This window comes from Phacochoerus africanus, chromosome 16 (assembly GCF_016906955.1).
Source record: "Phacochoerus africanus isolate WHEZ1 chromosome 16, ROS_Pafr_v1, whole genome shotgun sequence".
Taxonomy (NCBI): Eukaryota; Metazoa; Chordata; class Mammalia; order Artiodactyla; family Suidae; genus Phacochoerus; species Phacochoerus africanus.
The window spans coordinates 41344429-41366487 of record NC_062559.1 but is presented as its reverse complement, the minus strand read 5'-3'; the positions used below and the strand labels follow the sequence as shown (position 1 = coordinate 41366487).

Here is a 22059-nt window from a genome sequence, read left to right as displayed (position 1 = left end):
AAAAGAAAGAAAAAAAAAGAAAAAAAGGAGGAATGGAGTTGGTCAAGGACTGGCAAAAAGGGGTAAATAAAGGCAGCCTCTGTGTTTAAGCTGTGCCTGGGTTCACTGCCATTAAATACAACCAACAGTAAAAGAACAAGAGGCAGATACTCCAGCTGGGCCCGTGACCTGAGTGACCAACCCAAACACATGCTCCTCTAAATGGCTTGTTTACAAATCCCTACACTGTCAAGGCTCACAGCTCTCTGCAGGAGGACGTTCCACCCTGACTGCAGACTTCTCCAGGGCAGGGGAAATATGTATCGTTTTAACTCTTCTTGAAGGTAGTGCCATGCCTGACAAAGAGACACGCTCAACAAATTGCTAGTTTTTCATTGAAAAGAAGTGAACTGAATAAGCCTGAGATGGATGACAGATAAGGGTATAATGATGAGTAGGAAGGCTCTCTCCACCCTTTTTCTAATCTTGATTTTCACAGTGTGAAATGAACAGAAAATTATACGTACATTGATTTTGTACTTATTCAACAGCAAAGTACGATGCATCATAAATGGATGCTCCCCATGAAGAAGCAGCCCCACTGTGCATTGCTTTTTCTGGGACTAAGCTCCCAGAGAAAGGGCACCTGCTATCCATGCAGCTTCGACAGGGTCTGTAAATCTCACTCCACACTTCTGCTCCGGAACTTCAAATGTCCTAGACTTGTTTTGTTGTCTTTTGGTTTTGAGTATTTGTTTTCAGTGTGAACTAAAACTGCATACGCATTTGAAACTAAACCTGAAGACTACAAAGTATGTGAAAATGAGGGTCTAAAAACAAAGTGTGAGGAGTCAGTCTGTATTGGTCCGATTTACACGACTCTTTGTTTATGGTTGCTTTGCATTGATTCTAAATCTATGTTGGCTTTTTAGAGGCCACAAACAATAAACTCACTCACCTTTTAAGAGTGACTGATAAACTGAAATATCAACCACCCAAGTAGTGATTGGGAAAAATAGCTTCCCCCAACTTGAGATAATTCAAGAAAATATAGACATTAGTGCCACTGCCTCACCTGCCCCTTAACCAAAGACTTCTTACAGCTCCTGGAGGGGCAGCCATGGGGGTTCCGAAGCCTAGAGTGTGTGGTGTATTAATTCAAAGGAATGTATTTACTCTAAGGGAAGGTACAGCAAAGAATGTTTGAGCAACTGCATTCTCAATAGGAGATGCTGAGGTACAATAAGGTGGCCTTACTCCCCACGCTGCTCTTGCAGGTAGGTGGAGATGCTGCAGAAAACCCTTTGGTAAAAAGATAATTGCTTTAAGAAGAGGCTTGGAGTTTGAGTTAGCAGGACTGGATTCAAAAAATGTGTTCAGCAATCACAATGCTTATCACAACCTGAGCATCTATGAGGCAGGTCTCATAAGAATCCGGCATTGGGTTTTAAAAACATCTATAAACACTTTTTTGTTTTTCTTAGGCTTGATTTCTTTACAGCCTGATTCAACTACCATCCAAGCTCAAAAGTAAGCTGACTTGGCTGAGCAGAGAAATGGGATTCAAGCCGGATTCTCAAGTCTCAGAAACTCTTCTCAGGCCACCCTTCTATGGAGTCAACTGTATTAAAAAAAACAAACAAAAACAATAAAGTGGCACTGCAAGCAACAGAAAGAGTTGTAAAACTCTTTCTGGGGAAGAATAAATATGGTAAAAACCAAACCCAGTTTGAAATGTTTCTGTGGGGCTTATAAGTGGGTCCTGGTTTTGTTTTGTTTCTTAATAATGAGGAAATACTAAAAACGAACAAATGTTATTTTAGAGATAAATGTTAGGATTTATCCAGGCATGGTTTTCACTGCGCTAAGTGCCTGACATCTATTTTAAATGGTTACCACCAACACCCCAAAGCACGGATGCACGCTTTCTCCTTATCCCAAATGATAAGAGGATATGAGTATATTAGGATTGTTCCAAATTAAGTTTACTGTATATAATACCAATGCTACAGCCCTACTCAGATGGGTGGCTGATTGGATGAATGAATGGATGGATGATGGGTGGACAGAAGAGACAGACAGATGATAGAGTAAATTTATGGGAAAATAACTTCCTGAAACCTTGCCTATGCCATGATCTAAAATTTACCCATTTGGTCCAAATATACAGAATAAGAACAAGCACAAAGGACAGCGGTTCTTAGGTTCAACCTTTGTGATTTTTCTTTGTCTTTTCTTTTGATCTTTGGCATTTGCGCTATCACCGAGAATAAGGACAGTGTTAACTTTTATTCTTTAACTTTGCCTCCTCTCTCTTCCCTTATATAGAACAGTCTTTCTTTCCAAACTTAAACTATGTGAATAACTGTCCCAGTTCTTCTGTCTAACACCGCCCAGAGTATTTTACCACCACTCCCTTCTGTATTAAGAGCCTAGTACTTCAACACAGAAGGACACAAAACCCTCAATGCTCCAAATACCCCAGGACCAGGCCACTCTTAAGAAGTGAGTAAATGTCAGGCATCAGCAGCTCACGCTCCGCCTCTGGATCAGGTGAGGGTAGAGTTGTCTGCACACAAGAGTTTTGTTTCTGGTTTGTCTTTGAATCTGCTACTTTTTTGTTTTGCTTTGTTTTGTTTTGTTGGTCTTTTTAGGGCCACACCCACGGCATATGGAGGTTCCCAGGCTAGGAGTCCAATCAGAGCTGTGGCTGCCGGCCTACACCCATAGCCAGAGCCACGCCAGATCCAAGCCACGTCTGCAATCTACACCAAAGGTCACAACAATGCTGGATCCTTAATGCACTGAACGAGGCCAGGAATCGAACCTGCAACCTCATGGATGCCAGTCATTCATTTCCACTGAGCCACAACAGGAACTCCTGAATCTGCTATTTTTTTGAGCCAACAAAACACCAGCGAGTGTAGAGACCAAGGAAGTCTTTCAGTGAAAGTTAAGTGTGGCTGGGATTTGAGACCTAAAACATTCTGATTGTTCTTCATGTTTTTCTCAATTTTATTAGTTCAGGAATAACAATAAAAGATTCCAAATGAATGGAAGGAAAAAAAAAATGAACATTTACTCTCCTGTTTTCACTGTGGCTCCAGGGCATAGAATAAAAATGGCATATATTGGAGAGGGCTAATGTTTATGAAATACAAACTATTGTCATTTGGAGAGTAGGCTGCCCTTTGGTGAGGAAGGCTAAGAATAAAAACAGAGGAAGCTCTGATACTTGCTTGACATTGCATTTTTCACAGCTCTCCTAGCTTGTGGGTGTCTAGAAAAGAAATGGCGTTAACAACGGAGACATCGCTAGCTATTGGCTTTGGCACATATTTCAAAGGCAACTGTTATTTTAAAGAAAATTTTTATAATGTTAATAGCGTTTCTTTGGATAAATGAATTGGTATTTGTGTTTCTCCAATCACTTGCAAAGAATCTGAGAAAATACAATTTTTCTAGGGAGAAAACAGATAAATATTTATTTCATGAATACTAAGAAGTTATTTTTAAACTTGACCATCAGTATTGAGGAAGAAAAAAAGACAGATCACATTTCCCCAGTAGTTCCAAAATTATAATCCTCTCTGTCAAACCGGGTTCCTTTAAAAATACAATGGTACATTAAGAGTGTAACGAAATGTCTAGAAGATAGAGTGAAACAATGAAAGCTTATATACCAATAATTGCAAGGGAAAGGTTGTTTAAAAAAGATTAATTTCATCATTAGCAAAGAGTACATAATATACTTCGATGTGACAGTTTTACTATGTAGTTATTTGGTAAGAGACTGGAATCTAAATGGCTATGTGAAAACTGTGAATTGACTTTAGAAGTTTGCTTTAGTATAACACAATTCAATTATTTTAAACCCACCAATCTTACATTGTATTTTATATGCACATACACACACACACAATAGATACACACATATATATACACAATACACATATATATGTATACACACAATTTCAGTTGGTTTGACATTGTAAATGTGAATTTCAACAACACAAAACCTACAGGATAATAACAGCTGCACATCACTTTGTTCCTTTATAATCTACCACACGGATATTTATTATATATCTGCCTTGAAAAGCACAAGGATATTCACTGAACCTAAAACTCTATATATAATGCACTGGTTTGAAATGGATGCTTTTAACCAAAAGAACTAACTGTTCTGACTCATAGTGACTCATCAAAGCTAGAACCACGTGGATGCCAGGGGTTTGTATTTCCAGGTTCTCAAGAGTATAGTCTGTAGCAAAAAGGGCCAAGGAGATTTTTTGAGTTTCCCCTATTTGACCACCTCCAACCCATATATCATGGATTGGTTAATAACTTTCCCCAAAATCCATCCAAAAAAATTATGTTGTGTTTCAACATTGTTGCACTGACAATATCTTTTTTTTTTTTTTTTTGGACAGTGTCCACAGCATGTGGAACTTTCTGGGCCAGGGATCAAATCTGCAATACAGCAGCAACCAAAGCCACTGCCATGACAATGCCAGATCCTGAACCTGCTGAGCCACATGGGAACTCTGATGATAACTCTAAACGCATATGCTACTGAAGTGTATCCATCAAAAATTATAAGCAACAAAAGCTTTTTAGAATTTAATTATGGGATCTTATCTAGATGTATAAGAATAACAGGCATTTAAAGATAATATTGCGAAGCTCTCATCCATTTGTTAACTTTCGGCTATTGTCCTTTGACAGGGACATTGCAGGGGAGGGTTTAGACACGTGGGTTGTTACTCTATGTGAGGAAATGCAGTATAAAATGTTTTGAAAAACACATATTTCAGGGCTCTTTCTTGCTAAACCACAGCATTTTCTAACTGTTGATGCTCTGTGTGTTGACTTATATAAATTTGTTAAGTAAATGGGTCACAGGAGTTTTCATGGATAAACAGCTAAGGGAAATGGGATATTAATCAGAGCATGTGTTGCTATGATGACTTATCTTAATTGGGACCCAGGGCACTCCAGATGTTTGGTCCCTGAACACTCATGGAATCCCACAAGGATGCTAAATTCTCATGTTGAAGGCAATTCCTTCATTAAAGAAACTGACCTACTTCTGTGGATACATAGAGCTACAGTGAGATATTGTCCCAGAACTAAGAAATAATGTTATCCTCTGAGAGGGAAATAAGTAAAAAACTGAAAGGATAGGATTAACTATTCGTAGAAACTACCACAAGGCAGAAATGTTGACATCAGTGGCATAATCCACAGTGAGGTCTATTGCAAATCATTCATTGCTAAAAACAGTTAAGCACCACAGCTTTACAGGGTTCATTTTAAAAGTGAATTAGAAGGAATTCAAGATTATTGTTATAGTAGCACCGTCTTGGGTATGAGAAGAAAGGACAGGGTACCAGCTCGTGTTCCCAAAACTGTTCACTGTCTCTGACATATCCTACCCACCACAGTTCATGATCTGGGCATATTTTCAGGGGTATGCAGAACTTATGATACTATAGTAGGCTAATATGTTAGGCAAAGAAAACAAGAAAGAAAAAAATTTGAGGGCATCACTCTTAAAAACAAGGTTATCAAGATCAAGGTCCAGACAAGTCCAATCCAAACCAATCCGAGTCCAAGGTCCATCCAATCAAGGATGACTGAAAATGAACGAGAATGAGACTCTATGCCAAGATAGCCACATATCCTGATACTGAACATAGGATCCAAAAGGAGACTAGAAGTAAAAAGGGTGCCAGACAGGACTGCCTCTTGCCCTGTCAGGATCTAGGATACACAACATGGTTCCTATTCACTCTTTTTGGCAGATCCACCCAAATGATGTTATACCTTGAAGTCCCAATTTATCACCTAACTCCCCCTACAGTCTCAGTTTACCAAACAACTTTCTGATATGATTTGACTTTCCAAGTAGGTTTTCCTTCGGGAGAAAGAAACCACTCACTGGCCAGTAGATGTGAGCATTCCAGTGTACAAGGAGGATATAATTCACAGGAAACTGGCCATCAAAACCACACACGGGTCACGAGTATTCATTTTACTGCCAACAAGTCTTCTACAGCATAATCTCCCCTTCATTTACTGTCAGTATGGAATTCCTTTGTCGGACAATGTCAAAAATAAGATTCCGTGTACATGTGGATCTATTTCCGGATCTTCCATTCTATTCCATTGATCCATTTATCTCTCTTGATGCCAGTGCTATACTTGATTTTTATAGCTTTATAAGTCTTGAAATCAGGCCTCATTGTTTAGTCCTCTTTCTCCTACTTTTCCAAAGTTGCTTTGTCTATTCTGAGTGCTTTGCCTTCCCATACAAATTTTAAAATCACCTTGTCAATTTCTACCCAAAAATCCTGTGAGGAATTTAATTGGGATTACATGGAATTTACAGATCAATTTAGAAAGAACTTAAATTTCAACTATCTGTAGAAAATCCCCAAATATTTGGAAACTAAATGATATACTTCTAAATAATCCTTAGATCTATGTAGAAATAAAAATAAAAATTAGAAAATATTTTGAACTGAGTGTGAATTAAAATATAACATATCAAAGTTTGTTGCACGTTACCAAAGCAGTACTTAGAGGGAAATATACAGCAATAAAGGCCTGTATTAGAAAAGGAAAAATATCTCAAATCAATGATATTAACTTCTACTTTAAGAAAAGAGAAAAAGAAAGGCAAACCAAACTCAAAAGCAAGCAGAATAAAGGAAATAATAAAGATCAGATCAGACTTAATGAAATAGAAAAACAGATGGAAAATATAAATGATAGTGATTAATTAATAAAATTTAACCTCTAGACAGATGACCAGGAAAAAAAAAGAGAATACACAAATTACCAATATAAAAAATGATAAAGATAACATCACTAAAAATTCTATAGCTATTAAAAAGAAAATAGAACAATATGAACATCCTATGCCAAGTTAGTTCCATTGTGACCTCTGAACAATTTGTGTATGACTTGAGTCATTTTAAATGTACTGGAATTTATTTTATGTCCCCAAATCTGACCATTTATAAATGTCCTATGTGCGCTCGAAAAGAACGTGTAGTCTCATACTGTGGGTGTTCTGGGAAGGCTAATTAGGTCAAGCTAGTGTCATTCAAGTTTTCTTTTCCTTACTGACTTTCCATCTACCTAGTCTGTCAATGATTGAGAGAAGGATGTTAATATTTATGAATAAAATTGTGGGTTAATGAAAAATGGGCAAAAGACCTAAATAGATATTCTTCCAAAGAAGACATACGAATGGCCAGCAGACACATGAAAAAAATGCTCAATATCACTAATTGTTAGAGAAATGCAAATCAAAACTACAATACGGTACCCACCTCACACTGGTCAGAATGGCTATCACTAATAAGCCTACAAATAGCAGATACTGGAACAGGTGTAGAGAAAAGGGAATCCTCCTGCACTGCTGGTGGGAATGTAAATTGGTACAACCACTATGGAAAACAGGATGGAGGTTCCTCAGAAAATTGAATATAGAACTACCATATAATCCCAGCAATCCCACTCCTGGACATACATCTGGACAAAACTACAATTCAAAAAGATACACGCACCCAGATGTTCATAGCAGCACTATTCACAATAGCCAAGACATGGAAACAACCTAAACATCCACCAACAAATGAACAGATCAAGAACATACAAACACTGGAATACCACTCAGCCATAAAAAGAATGAAACAATGCCATTTGCAGAAACATGGATGCAACTAGAGATTCTCATACTAAGTGAATTAAATCATAGAAAGACAAATACCATATGAAATCACTTGTAAGTGGAATCTAAAACATGTCACTAATGAACCTATCTACAGAACAGAAACAGACTTGCAGACATGGCAAACAGATTTGTGGTTGCCAAGGGGGAGAGGGTAGGGAGTGGGATGAACTGGGAATTTGGGGATAGTAGATGCAAACTATTACATTTAGAATAGATGGGCAATGGGTCCTGCTGTATAGCACAGGGAACTGTGTCCAATCTCTTGGGATACAGGGATGGGGAATGATACAAGGAAAAGAATGTATATATACTTATGAGTGGGTCACTTTGCCATACAGCAGAAATCAGCACGACACTGTAAATCAACTAGACTTCAATAAAAATGTATACGCAATAAAGAATGGTGAAAGTGAGAAAAATTAAATTGTGGATTGAAATTTTTTACATTTCATTTCATGCATTTTGGTGCTAAAATGTACAGGATTATTGCAAGTAGTCAATTATTTACATAGTCATTTAAATAATAAAAAAATATTGTATATTTATCCATCTAGACACCATTTTTCATATTCTATTTCTCTGTGTGGGTCCATATTTCCATCTGGCATAGCTATCCTGCTGCCTTTCTTTAACATTTCTTGTAGTGTAGATTTACCAGTAATGAGTTCTTTCAGTTTTTAATATCTGAAAGATATTTTTGCTGGTATAGAATTCCTGGTTGAATTTTTTTCCTTAGTACTTTAAAGATGTTCCACTCTTTTTTTTCTTATTGCACTGTTTCTGATAAGATATCTAATGTTATCCTTATCTTTGTTCATCTCTACACATGTATCCTCTTTTCTCTAGTTGTTTTTGAAATTTTCTCTTCATTACTGGTTTGGAGTAACTTGATTTCGACATGCTTTGGTGTGATTTTCTTTGTATTCCTTGTGCTTGTGTTTTATCGAACTTCTTAACCTATGGATTTATAGTTTTCATCATCTGGCAAAATTTTAGCCGTTACTTTTTCAAATATCTTTTCCTCCTTCCTCTCTTTTTTACTTTAGAGACTCCAATTATACACACACTAGACTGCTTGAAGTTGTTTTGCAAATCACTGATGCTCTTTACAATTCCTATTCTTGTTTTCCTATTCATTCAGGCATTTTCTTTTGTTAATTCTCACCACTCTTTTTTCCATAATGTCTAATCACATGCAGTGTATTTATCATTAAACCATCCAATGTGATTTAGTTAACACCTTCCAGTGTATTTTTCAAAAAGACACTCTAGTTTTCATCTCCAGACATTTGATTTTATCTTTTTTATGTCTTTCATGTCTCAGCTTTCAAACATATGGGCTACAGTTATAAGAACTACTTTAATGTTCTTGTGTGGTAATTCCAGAATCTGTTTCAGTTGTGGGTTGGTTTCCATTTTTATGCTCTTATTACAGTTAGAGTTTCCTTGATTCTTTGCATGTCCAGTAATTTTTGATTGGATGTTAGATACTGTGAATTTTTTTTTCCCACTGTACAGCAAGGGGGTCAGGTTATCCTTACATGTATACATTACAATTACATTTTTCCCCCAGCCTTTCTTCTGTTGCAACATGAGTATCTACACAAAGTTCTCAATGCTATTCAGCAGGATCTCCTTGTAAATCTATTCTAAGTTGTGTCTGATAAGCCCAAGCTCCCGATCCCTCCCACTCCCTCCCCCTCCCATCAGGCAGCCACAAGTCTCTTCTCCAAGTCCATGATTTTCTTTTCTAAGGAGATGTTCATTTGTGCTGGATATTAGATTCCAGTTATAAGTGATATCATATGGTATTTGTCTTTGTCTTTCTGGCTCATTTCACTCAGTAGGAGATTCTCTAGCTCCATCCATGTTGCTGCAAATGGCATTATGTCATTCTTTTTCATGGCTGAGTAGTATTCCACTGTGTATATATACCACACCTTCCGAATCCAATCCTCTGTCGATGGACATTTGGGTTTTTTCCATGTCTTGGCTGTTGTGAATACTGCTGCAATGAACATGCGGGTGCACGTGTCTCTTTTAAGTAGAGTTTTGTCCGGATAGATGCCCAAGAGTGGGATGGCGGGGTCATATGGAAGTTCTATGTTTAGATTTCTAAGGTATCTCCAAACTGTTCTCCATAGTGGCTGTACCAGTTTACATTCCCACCAACAGTGTAGGAGGGTTCCCTTTTCTCCACACCCCCTCCAGCACTTGTTATTTGTGGACTTATTAATGATGGCCATTCTGACTGGTGTGAGGTGATATTTCATGGTAGTTTTGATTTGCATTTCTCTTATAACCAGAGATGTTGAGCATTTTTTCATGTGTTTGTTGGCCATCTGTATATCTTCTTTGGAGAAATGTCTATTCAGGTCTTTTGCCCATTTTTCCATTGATTGATTGGCTTTTTTGTTGTTGGGTTGTATAAGTTGTTTATATATTCTAGAGATTAAGCCCTTGTCAGTTGCATCATTTGAAACTATTTTCTCCCATTCTGAAAGTTGTCCTTTTGTTTTCTTTTGGGTTTCCTTTGCTGTGCAAAAGCTTTTCAGTTTGATGAGGTCCCATGGGTTTATTTTTGCTCTAATTTCTATTGCTTTGGGAGACTGACCTGAGAAAATATTCATGAGGTTGATGTCAGAGAGTGTTTTGCCTATGTTTTCTTCTAGGAGTTTGATGGTGTCCTGTCGTCTATTTAAGTCTTTCAGCCATTTTGAGTTCATTTTTGTGCATGGTGTGAGGGTGTGTTCTAGTTTCATTGCTTTGCCTGCAGCTGTCCAGGTTTCCCAGCAATGCTTGCTGAATAGACTTTCTTTTTCCCATTTTATGTTCTTGCCTCCCTTGTCAAAGATGAATTGACCATAGGTGTCAGGGTTTATTTCTGGATTCTCTATTCTGTTCCATTGGTCTGTCTGTCTGTTTTGATACCAGTACCACACTGTTTTGATGACTGTGGCTTTGTATATTTCTTGAAGTCTGGGAGAGTTATGCCTCCTGCTTGGTTTTTGTTTCTCAGGATTGCTTTGGCGATTCTGGGTCTTTCGTGGTTCCATATAAATGTTTGGATTGTTTGTTCTAGTTCTGTGAAAAATGTCATGGGTAATTTGATAGGGCTAGCATTGAATCTGTAGATTGCTTTGGGTAGTATGGCCATTTTTACAATATTGATTTTCCCAATCTAGGAACATGGAATATCTTTCCATTTCTTTCCATCTTCTTTGATTTCTTTGATTAAAGTTTTATAGTTCTCGGCATATAGGTCCTTTACCTCCTTGGTCAGGTGTATTCCGAGGTATTTGATTTTGTGAGGTGCAATTTTAAAAGGTATTATATTTTTGTATTCCTTTTCTAATATTTCATTGCTGGTATACAGAAATGCAACTGACTTCTGAATGTTAATCTTATATCCTGCTACTTTGCTGAATTTATGAATCAGTTCAAGTAGTTTTGGGGTTGAGTCCTTAGGGTTTTCTATGTTTAGTATCATGTCATCTGCATACAGTGACAGTTTGATCTCTTCTCTTCCTATATGGATGCCTTTGATTTCTTTGGTTTGTCTAATTGCTGTGGCTAGGACTTCCAAAACTATGTTGAAGAGCAGTGGTGAGAGTGGGCATCCCTGTCTTGTTCCAGATTTGAGTGAGAAGGCTTTCCGTTTTTCCCCATTGAGGATTATATTTGCTGTGGGTTTATCATAAATGGCTTTGATTATATTCAGGAATGTTCCCTCTATACCCACTTTGGCGAGGGTCTTGATCATGAATGGATGTTGGACTTTGTTAAATGCTTTTTCTGCGTCTATTGAGATGATCATATGATTTTTGACTTTTTTTTGTTAATGTGGTATATGATGCTGATTGATTTGTGTATGTTGAACCATCCTTGTGAACCTGGGATGAACCCAACCTGGTCATGGTGTATAATTTTTTTGATATGTTGTTGGATTCGGTTGGCTAAGATTTTGTTGAGAATTTTTGCATCTATATTCATCAATGATATTGGGCGATAGTTTTCTTTTTTGGTGGTATCTCTGGTTTTGGAATGAGGGTGATGGTGGCATCATAGAATGTCTTTGGGAGTATTCCTTCTTCTTCCACCTTTTGAAAGAGTTTCAGGAGGATGGGCACCAATTCCTCTTTATATGTTTGATAAAATTCACCTGTGAAGCCATCTGGTCCTGGACTTTTATTTGTAGGGAGTGATTTTATGACCTCTTCAATTTCATTTCTAGTGATCGGTCTGTTCAGTTGGTCTGTTTCTACTTGATTCAGTTTTGGCAGGCTGTAAGATTCTAGAAAATTGTCCATTTCTTCCAGATTGTCAAACTTGTTGCCATATAGTTGTTCATAGTATTCTCTTATGGTTTTTTGTATTTCTGCTGTATCCGTTGTGATTTCTCCTTTTTCATTTCTAATTTTGGTTATTTGGGTTCTTTCTCTCCTCTTTTTAGTGAGTCTGGCCAGGGGGTTGTCAATTCTGTTGACCTTTTCAAAGAACCAGCTCTTGGTTTTATTAATTTTCTCTATTGTTTTTTGAGTCTCTATTTTATTGATTTCTTCTTTCATCTTTATAATTTCCTTCCTAAGTAGTGTCCTTCTTTGTCTTTCTTTATGTCTTTTGTTTTAAAGTCTATTTTGTCCGATATGAGCGTTGCGACTCCTGCTTTTCTGTCATGTCTATTGGCGTGAAATATTTTTCCCCACCCTTTCACTTTCAATGTATATGTATCTTTTGTCCTAAGGTGAGTTTCTTGTAGGCAGCATATTGAAGGTTTTTGCCTTTTTATCCACTCAGCCACTCTGTGTCTTTTGATTGGGGCGTTCAGTCCATTGACATTTAAGGTGATAATTGATAGATGATTATTTATTGCCATTTGAACCTCGTGTTCCAGTTGATTCTATGGTTCTCCATTCTTCCTTTTTTTTTTTTTTTTTTGGTTGGATGGTCTCCTGTTACTATCTGCTCGAGTGTATTTTTTTTTTTCATTTTTTGCAAATGCAATATTTGGTTTTGGCTTGTGGTTGCCCTGTTTTTTAAGTATGCTAACCCCTTCCCATAATTGTGTGTTTTAGCCTGATGGTCCTGTAAGTTCAAACACTTCATTACTATAATAAAATTAAGAAGAGAAACATACAAACAGACAAAAAGGGTTATTTACTTCCTAACATCCCTTGCCCACATTTTATGGTTTTGATGACTCTTTTTTATTTTTTTCTTTTTAATTTTATTTTGTTTGAGGCCTGTTCATGATTAAATCTGTATGCTGGCTTATTTGAGTGACTGCTCTCTGATTGCGGTTTCCTCAGTCCTAGTTCTTCCTCTTCTTCTTTTTTTTTTTTCCTTTTTCTTCCCTTTCCTTCCTTTCTTTTTGGTTTAGAGAAGCCCTTTCAATATTTCCTTTAACCTGGGTTTTGTGTGGCAGTATTCTTTAAGTTTTTGTTTGTTGGAAAAAATTTTTATTTCCCCTTCTATTTTAAATGATATTCTTGCTGGATAGAGTATTCTAGGTTGCATATTTTTTCCTTTTAGCACTTTATCTCTTGACATTCCCTCCTGGCCTGTAGTGTTTCTGTAGAGAAGTCAGCTGATATTCTTATGGGGGTTCCCTTGTAGGTAACATTCTGTTTTTCTCTTGCTGCCTTTAGGATCCTCTCTTTATCACTAACTTTTGCCATTTTTATTATGATGTGTCTTGCTGTGGGTCTGTTTGGGTTCAGTTTGTTTGGGGCCCTCTGTGCTTCTTGTATCTTGAACCCAGTATCCTTTAGATTTGGGAAGTTTCCAGCGATAATTCCTTCAAATATATTTTCCATCCCCTTATCTTTTTCTACTCCTTCTGGAATTCCTATTATGCGTAGATTGGCCCGCTTTATATTATCCCATAGGTCTCTTATATTGCTTTCCAGTTTTTTGATTCGGTTTTCTGTCTGTTGACGGGATTGAGTGATTTCCATTATTCTATCTTCCATATCACTGATTCGTTCTTCTGCATTATTCATTCTGGTTTTTACTGCCCTTAGTTCAGTTTGCATCTCTGCAAATGAATGGTCTAGTTTTTCTTGGCTCCTCCTTATATTTTCTAGTTCCTTTCTGAGGGTATCTGCATTACTGTTCATATCTTCTCTTAATTCCTTCAGTATTTTCACTATTTCTCTTTTGAACTCCAGGTCTGTCAGACTGCAGAGATCTGTTTCATTGTTGACTGTTTTAGGTGAGTTCTCTTGTTGGTTTGACTGGGGGTGGTTTCTCAGCTTCTTCATCTTGCTTGTTGTTTTCTTTCTCCTGAGGGAGTTGTACTCTCCGTTATCGGGCAGTGTTTGCCTTGTCACTGCCGTGGAATATTTCCTGAGGGCTGGCGTTGGTGGTCAATCTTTTTTGAGGCAGTGTGGCTTTTCTGGAGTGTTGATGGGGCTAACAGTGTTTCTTTGAAGCAAAGGAGGACTTCCTGAGGGCAGACAGGACTGGGAGGTCCACACCACGATGGTAGCAGATTTCACTTGGTCATGCAGAGTTTGCTCTGGTGTTTTTAGGCTGTGGGGTTCTTGCAGGGGGTTGGCGGTGTTGGGCAGCTGTTCCTCAGGAGTGCAGCACCCCCTGGGGGCGGGAGCAGCTATCTGGGTCACTGAGAACCTAAGAGGCTCTTCCCTAGGGCAGCCCAACTCAGAAGGATGGCCTGAGAATGTAGGCAGATCTTTTCACAGTCGGGCCGAGCTTGTTGCAGCTTTTCTGGGCTGCAGAGGCTCTTCTAGGGGGCTGGTGGTGCTGAGCAGCTATTCTGTGGGAGTGGGGCACCCCCTAGGGGCTTGGGCGGGTAGCAGGACCACTGGAAGCCCAAGAGGCTCCTCCCCAGGGCAGCCCAACTCAGAAAGACCTTTTCCCGGCTCGGCCGAGCTTGTTGCAGCTTTTCTCGGCTGTAGGGGGTCCTGCCTGGAGCTGGCAGTCCTATGCAGCTGATCCACTAGGGCACCCCCTGGAGGCTTGGGCGGGTAGCAGGGCCGTTGGAAACCGAAGAGGCTCCTCCCCGGGGCAGCCCGACTCAGAAAAACCATCCGGGAATTAGGCAGATCTATTCACTGCCTGGCTAGGCTTGTTCTAGCTTTTCTGGGCTGCAGGCCTTTTCTCGGGGGCTGGTGGTGTTTGGTGCTGCTCTGCAGAAGTGTAGCCCCTCCAAAGGGCAAGCAGGCCTGTGCAGGGACAGCCCCTGCGGTGGTAGGCTTCAGGCAATTGTTGAGGCCAGCCCTCCTGGATGGCAGGCAGCCCCAGGTTCGGCGAGAGCGTAGGGGGTGGCGGGGGTTGGGGGAGGGGATGCACTGGGAAGCACGGCTTTCAGCTAGCTAGCGGGCCTGTAAGCTTGCTGTGGCATGGGGGGTATTCTATGGGGACCCACCCCTTCTTCTCTCCCCTCCCCAGCACAGGCGCAGACCAGGCTCTTCTCCCAGGTTCCCTCTGATGCGGCTTTCCACTTCCCTGCCCCTAGAGTATTGCTCCCTTCCTCTGCGACAGCTTTGTTTTCTAGTCTCCCAGGCAGTCTCTGCCCCGTCAAATGGTTTCTAGACCTCCCACGCAGTTTCTGCTCCGCCCCGCCCCCCCAGCCCAGGGACTAACCTTCGGAGGCGAGGTCTCCGTGCCCAGCCCCCACCCAGGAGTCTCAATTTTTGGTGACTGTGCCCGTAGTTCAGATGGTCCATTCGGTTCTTGATCGGCTTTTCCGTACTCCAACTTACTGCTACACTCTTCTCTGCATCTGGAGATTCCTCCGGTTCGTTTGATCTTTCCCCCGTGTAGGTGACTTTCCAGGGTGCGGGATCCCTTTCTCCTCCGCAGTTCCCTTTTGGGAGCGCCCGTCCCGCTCAGATTCACCTTCTCTCACTCTCCTCTTTTCTCCCGTTCTGCCCCGTAATGTCACGAACTTCTTGCCGTTACTGGAGTTTAGGTTCTTCTGCCAGCGATTGGTTGCTGTTCTGTGCGAGTCATTTACTCTGTAGATGTGCTTTTTTTTGTTGTGTTTGTGGGAGAGGGCGAGCGTGTCCCCCTACTCCTCCGCCATCTTGTCCTCAGATACTGTGAATTTTAGCTTGTTGGGTACTATATAATTCTGCATGTAGTATACATGAACTTTATTTGGGGATGCAAGCTATTTGGAAACACTTTGATACTCATATCTTGATTTTAAGGTTTGTTAGGTGAGACAAAAGCAATACTTAGCCTACAACTAATTACTCCTCTGCTAAGGCAAAACAATTATGAGTATTCTATCCAATTCCCTTTAACTTGTGAGGTATTCACGTCTGGCTAGTGGGAATAGGCACTTTTACTGTTCAATGTGAAATGTTCCCTCAAAACTTCATGAATGGTTCTTTCTTGGTCTCAGGTAGTTTCCTCACTGTGTGGGTCAATCAGTACTCTGATGAATACTCTTCAGATTTCTAGAGTTCTCTCTCTGTAGCTCTAACCTCTCATATTCTATCCCGTTATTAATAGCCACCATGGTCTCCTTGGATCCTGAGTCAACTCCTCAATGCAAAGAGTCCATTGGGTCCGCCTGGAAACCCTCTCAATGCAGTGAGCTAAGGCAACTGCACGGCTCGCTTCCTTTGTTCCTTATCTCTTAGAGAGTACTGACTTCACTTCTTGATGTCCAATATCTCTTGATGTCTTCATTTCTCTAAAATGATTCTTCCACATACACTGTCTTTTCTTCCTAATTATTTCAGGTGGAAGGGTAAATATAATTATTTTTCTTGTTTCTTCTTAAGGCCACATCTGCAGCATAGGAACTTCCTAGGATAGGGGTCAAATTGGAGCTGCAGATGCTGGCCTACACCACAGCCACAGCAATACCAGATCCAAGCTGCATCTGCGACCTATGCCGCAGCTTGTGGCAATGCAGGATCCTTAACCCACTGAGCAAGGCCAGGGCATCCTCACAGACACTATGCGGGGGTATTAACCTGCTGAGCCACACTGGGAACTCTGATAAATCTAATTATTAGCAGTCTTCTTTGAAGAAGCAGATGTCCATGGATTGTCTTTTTTCCGCTCTTTACACTCTTCACAACTGACTTAAATTTCATGAACCAATATCTTTAAACATTCTAATTCCTAGAACATTCAATAAAGGAAAAATTCCTGCTCAGTTCCCTCCCTGGGACTTAGAAAATGACCCTATGGGGCCTAATTATAATCAATCATTTGAGAGACACAAACAGTGGCTATATCTCTTATGTCTCTGTTTAATGGAGTCAATGAAAGTTAAGGGAAACTTCCTATTTCTGGGCAACTATAAAAAGTATAGCTATGCGGTGTCCAACAGGACTGAAAACACACTGAAAATAATTCATTCATGTAGTACCCCATAAGTCTTCCAATCTGACAGTGTAAAAGTTTAGGCCCTGAGAGAATCTTGGCTCGGAAACCTAGGTCTTTTTATGTTAGTACATTTCTCCCTAAGAGTAAGCAAGGTATTTTCAAAGAGCATTCATTCTTTGAAGTCAGTTAGAAAATGAGGGCTGCAGGGTACCAAAGAGTACTTCAGTAGCCTGGCAGAGATAATGGATGACTGCAAGGTGCTCATTATGCCAGGATGTAATTTACCCTTTCAGCACGTGCTCCTTCCCTCTGTGTGTACCTGAGCTCACTGGAGTTTGGGAATAACCAACTGGTCCTGTTTCCACTGGGGTTTTTTCAGAATGCACACAATGTTGAAACTTCAAAACACAGTGGGTTTGATCACACCGGGCACTGAGAGGGTGTGCTTGGATACGCCCTCTCAAAAACGAGAGCTGCTCCCCAGGGTTGGATTAAGGCGAGGAGCATTAAAAATAGTTAAACTGACTCCCCCTGGTCATCAGAGGTAATAAGACCCATTAAAAAGAAATGTTCAAAATGTATCTGTTCCTCGTTTCTAAAATTCAGTATGTCTACTGATCTATGTATCACTTAAAATATTTTCCAAGGAGTTTTAATGAACAAAGGAGAAGAGGTGTGTGAGACTGATCAAATTATTTTCTACTCCAGACGACTAAAAAATAACTCTAGTCTTGATATGAGTTGGGGCTCAGATAAAACAAAGTACTAAAGCCCAATGATCTAAAAGGTCTGAAGATCCTGAAGCAATGACAATGACTGATGTCATGTTAGCCCATCAATGAAATTAAAATACGAAGTTGTCCATGCCCAAACTTGCAAGTATATGGACACACCAGACCCCATTTGAAACAGTGGAAGGTTGGAGTTACGGAGGAAAAGGGGATAGGCAGAAAATGTCCCTTCTTTATTTATTACATCCTGTTCACTGCCCCATGGGATCAAGAATTCTGGTCATTAAAGAATCAAGCTTTACACTTATTTGTACTCTAATATCACTTCTCCCTGCCAAACCCCACACAGTTTAATTATTTAAAATACTGTTAATAACTCAGCTAGAAAGGACACGGATAAAACAAAAGGGCTTAATGAAAGTAACACAACTTAATCCATAATGCCCATACGAATGCTTTATAACTGATATTTGTAGCACAAAATGAAAATGCCGTGAGAGTCAAGACCTCAGGTTAAAGATTTGGGAATTGGTTTATTCTGGGCTTTGATGCTGTAGGAATTCAGATGGGCCAGTCCCTGGATGGAGCATGGGTCAGGTGGCCAGAGGCTGGATTTATAACTGACATCCTTGTCCTCTACTGTACATATTCTGGTTTGTGCTACACTGACATGGGTCTAATAATGTCGAGTACTTGAACAAACCTTGCCCATAACATAGTCTGTCTAAGAGACCATCATTCTCAATTCCATTTTATCTCCATGTACTTCACATCTTGTCACAACCATTCAAGGAGGGTATATATTAAGCAAGTGGTTTCCATGTGCATAAACAATTTGGTAAAAAATTGAACATGTCTGTTCCCCAGATATTATGTGATAAGACACCTGGAATTAATCATTTGAATAATTTTCAAGGAAAGAAGTGATTCCACACATATGGGTAAAGAGCATATACAATGGCTTAGAGATGAGAGCTAAAGGAGATTCTTTCTTTTTAATAGATGTATGAGGAGTTATTCTCAAATTTCTTCTTAGTCTTCAACCTGATTATCCAGCATTTGTTCTTCAAGGGCATTATAACCAAACTATTTAAAGAATAGCTAAGCATCCAATAAAATGTCTCCAGGGAGGTATGGTTCAAAGAGTCTGGGGCCACGACAAAAACCACTCCCTAGAAACTTTCATTTTCAGTTTAATATTAATATCATATGTATGGGGAATAACTAGGAATAAGCCCACAATTTAACCGAAACAGGAGGATTCTATAAAAGGTGAAAGGAGTTTTCTCAATCTGACGGTCCAAAGTTTGGAAGGTAATGGAATTTGAACTTTCAGATTTTAGAAAGAATGGAATGCCATTTATCAAAAGTAAAAGCAGTGCTCTTGAACCCATGACAATACAGGTTCATTCTAGCTGATCTGGGATTGTCATCCAAAGCTTGCCTTTAACACCTGCTTTTGCTGACCCAACGACATTCCACAGCTCTGTACGTTCTCCAGTATGTGGGCCTCCCAACACAGGGACAGCACTTGCCAGATTTCTCTTCTTGTTTTTACTGACAGCAGTAACTCATTAAAGGTTAAAAAAAAATAGTGAAAACTGAAACCATGAAACATTGCCCATGTATGCTGCATAATTCACAAAGACTTATATTCCATTCCATCATAATCAGCACGCCCAGAATCAACTTTTCATAAAGTTTAAAATGAATAATGGCAAGGGGGAAAAGAAAGCGTATAGAATGCATTTGTGATGGAGAAAGTGTGGTGGAAGGGAAGAGATATGACGATGATTTGTAAATTATTGAGGAAGGGGTAATATGCTCTTTAAATGAATGTTTTCTCAGGGTCTAATATAAGCCGATATTAACAACCACAATTTCAATTTCAGGTGTAATTCTAACAAGCTTGCATTAAACTGCACACTTTACGGAAAAATATAATGCGAGTTATGCTCTTACCATCTGCTTTCTTGGAGTCACTTCCGACATTGGATTGATCCTTCTTGTCTGTCTTATTTTTACCTTCTTTCAAGTCACCTGAAAGTAATAAACATGACAAACGGTGTATGTATAAAGCTAAGAAGGAAGTTATAAATATCTTTAAACCTGTCCAGGTGAAAAAAGAAAAAGAAAAAAAAAGTACAGGATAATTTTAGTGTAAATATCGGGAAATTGGATTAGGTCCTGGAAATTGGATTATGATGCGGAAATTAAGACTGAAAGTTCATGTTAAACAGGACTGTGCTTAAGTCAATGGTGTTTATTTTCCAAGGAAGGCAGTTCAGCTTTATTGCTCTGCTATGGAGTGAGGGAAAACCTAGGTTAATATAAATTCTATCAACTAAGAGCTACTACGTAACTTCTATGTGTTTTTCCTTATTTGCAAAATGGAGATAATAGCATTCTTCATAGGCATAATAAGAGGAAAAATGCATTTAAGGTATTCAATGTGATATCTGGTACATCACTCAGTGATAGCTGCTATTCTCAAAGAGAGCTGTAAATGGTACTTTAATTTTATTTTATTTTTTGACTTTTTGCCTTTTCTAGGGCTGCTCCTGCGGCACATGGAGGTTCCCAGGCTAGGGGTCGAATTGGATCTATAGCCTCTGGCCTACACCGGAGCCACAGCAACACGGGATCCAAGACGCGTCTGTGACTTAAACCACAGCTCACGGCAATGCCAGATCCTTAACCCACTGAGCAAGGCCAGGGATCGAACCCGCAACCTCATGGTTCCTAGTCAGATTCGTTAACCACTGAGCCACGACGGGAACTCCCTGTAAATGGTACTTTAATATCAATTCTTCAAAATATAATATGTAAAAGTTAAAAAACACTCAGCACACAAATGTAGAATGAACACATATCAAAAAGTTATTTAATTCATTTATGAGGGAACCAGGAAGACAGGAAGGATGGTTCCAAGAGCATTTGAGGAAATGGGTATTTCAAGGTATTTTAGAAATATGTTAAAACAAGATTGCTAGGTTAGAGACAAAACTGGTTGTGTTCCAAGGGGCAATAAAACCCTAACTGCTGGTGTTACCTCCTCCAAAAATCTACAAGTTAGCACATAATGTCCCAGTACTTAGGCTTGGGTCAAATAGCAAATGACAAAGTTAAACACGGTCATGTTCTTCTAAAGCAGGGGGTCAGCAGATTATGGTCCTGGAGCCAATCTGACCTGTTCCTATTTTTGGAAATAATGTTTTCTTGGAATATAGCCACTCATTCATTTATGTATCGCCTAAGATAATTACACGATCTTTAGGGGAGTTCCCGTCGTGGCTCAGTGGAAATGAATTCAGCTAGTATCCATGAGGATGGGGGTTCAATTCTTGGCCTCGCTCAGTGCATCAGTGATCCGGCGTCACCGTGAGCTGTGGTGTAGGTCGCAAACATGGCTTGGATCCCACGTTGCTGTGTCTGTCACGTAAGCTGGCAGCGGTAGCTCTGATTTGACCCCTAGCCTGGGAACTTCCATATGCCGCAAGTGCGGCCCTAAAAACCAAATGATAATAATAGTAGTAATAATAATCTTTAGGCAGGTCTGTTAGACAGTATGCCAGTGTGACACTGAAAGGACATGGCATCACTTCTCACAGATTTATTCTCAAGGTTTGGATATTTTTCTTACAAATCTTACTGATGACAGCTTTCTTTTTAGTGTGCATAAAATCAAGAACGGATTACTACTAAATTATGATATCATTAAAGCAAAAAGACACTAACAATAATTGCAACCGGGAACAGGGGAGCAGAGCCCAAGGAGGAAGGGGTACGTTTGTACATTTATCCTTTCTTCTTTCTTTGTGCCAGGCAGTGTGCTAACTGCTTTGATTACATCATTAAATTCTTTTATTCTTTTTTTTTTTTGGCTGCACCTGCAGCATATGGAAGTTCCCAGGCCAGGGACTGAATCTGAGCCACGAGTGTGACTTATGCTACAACTGTGGCAATGCCGGATCCTTAACCCACTGCACCACAGCAGGAACTCCTCATTAAATTCTTACAGCAATCCCGTTTTGAAGGCTTTATTTTGAAAGCAGACAAATTCATCAAAGATTAATACACTAAGTGATCAGTATGCTGAATAACAAAGTCACCATATGATTGAGGATGTTTTCCAAGTTTGAGTTTTTCCTTGACTTCCCTGCAGACACTCTGTCACACCCTGGTCAGCCCTGCTGTGTTGAGAGCAGGGGGCTGACTGCCTGTCTGTGTTTGACACACTCCCAGGCCCCATCCCTGCCCCACACTTTGCAAGTATCTCCCTCTGGCGGC

General features: G+C 39.7%; 1 protein-coding gene across 5 annotated transcripts in view; it reads right to left on the bottom strand.

Annotated features, from left to right (window-relative positions):
• The window catches only part of PDE1C (phosphodiesterase 1C), a 496227-nt gene that overhangs the window by 33862 nt on the left and 440306 nt on the right, over window positions 1–22059 (bottom strand). For all 5 annotated transcript variants that reach the window (XM_047763086.1, XM_047763091.1, XM_047763087.1 and 2 more), the window contains one exon: window positions 19732–19809. In XM_047763086.1, coding sequence (XP_047619042.1) covers window positions 19732–19809 — 78 coding nt within the window. The remainder of the gene's footprint in view (window positions 1–19731; window positions 19810–22059) is intronic.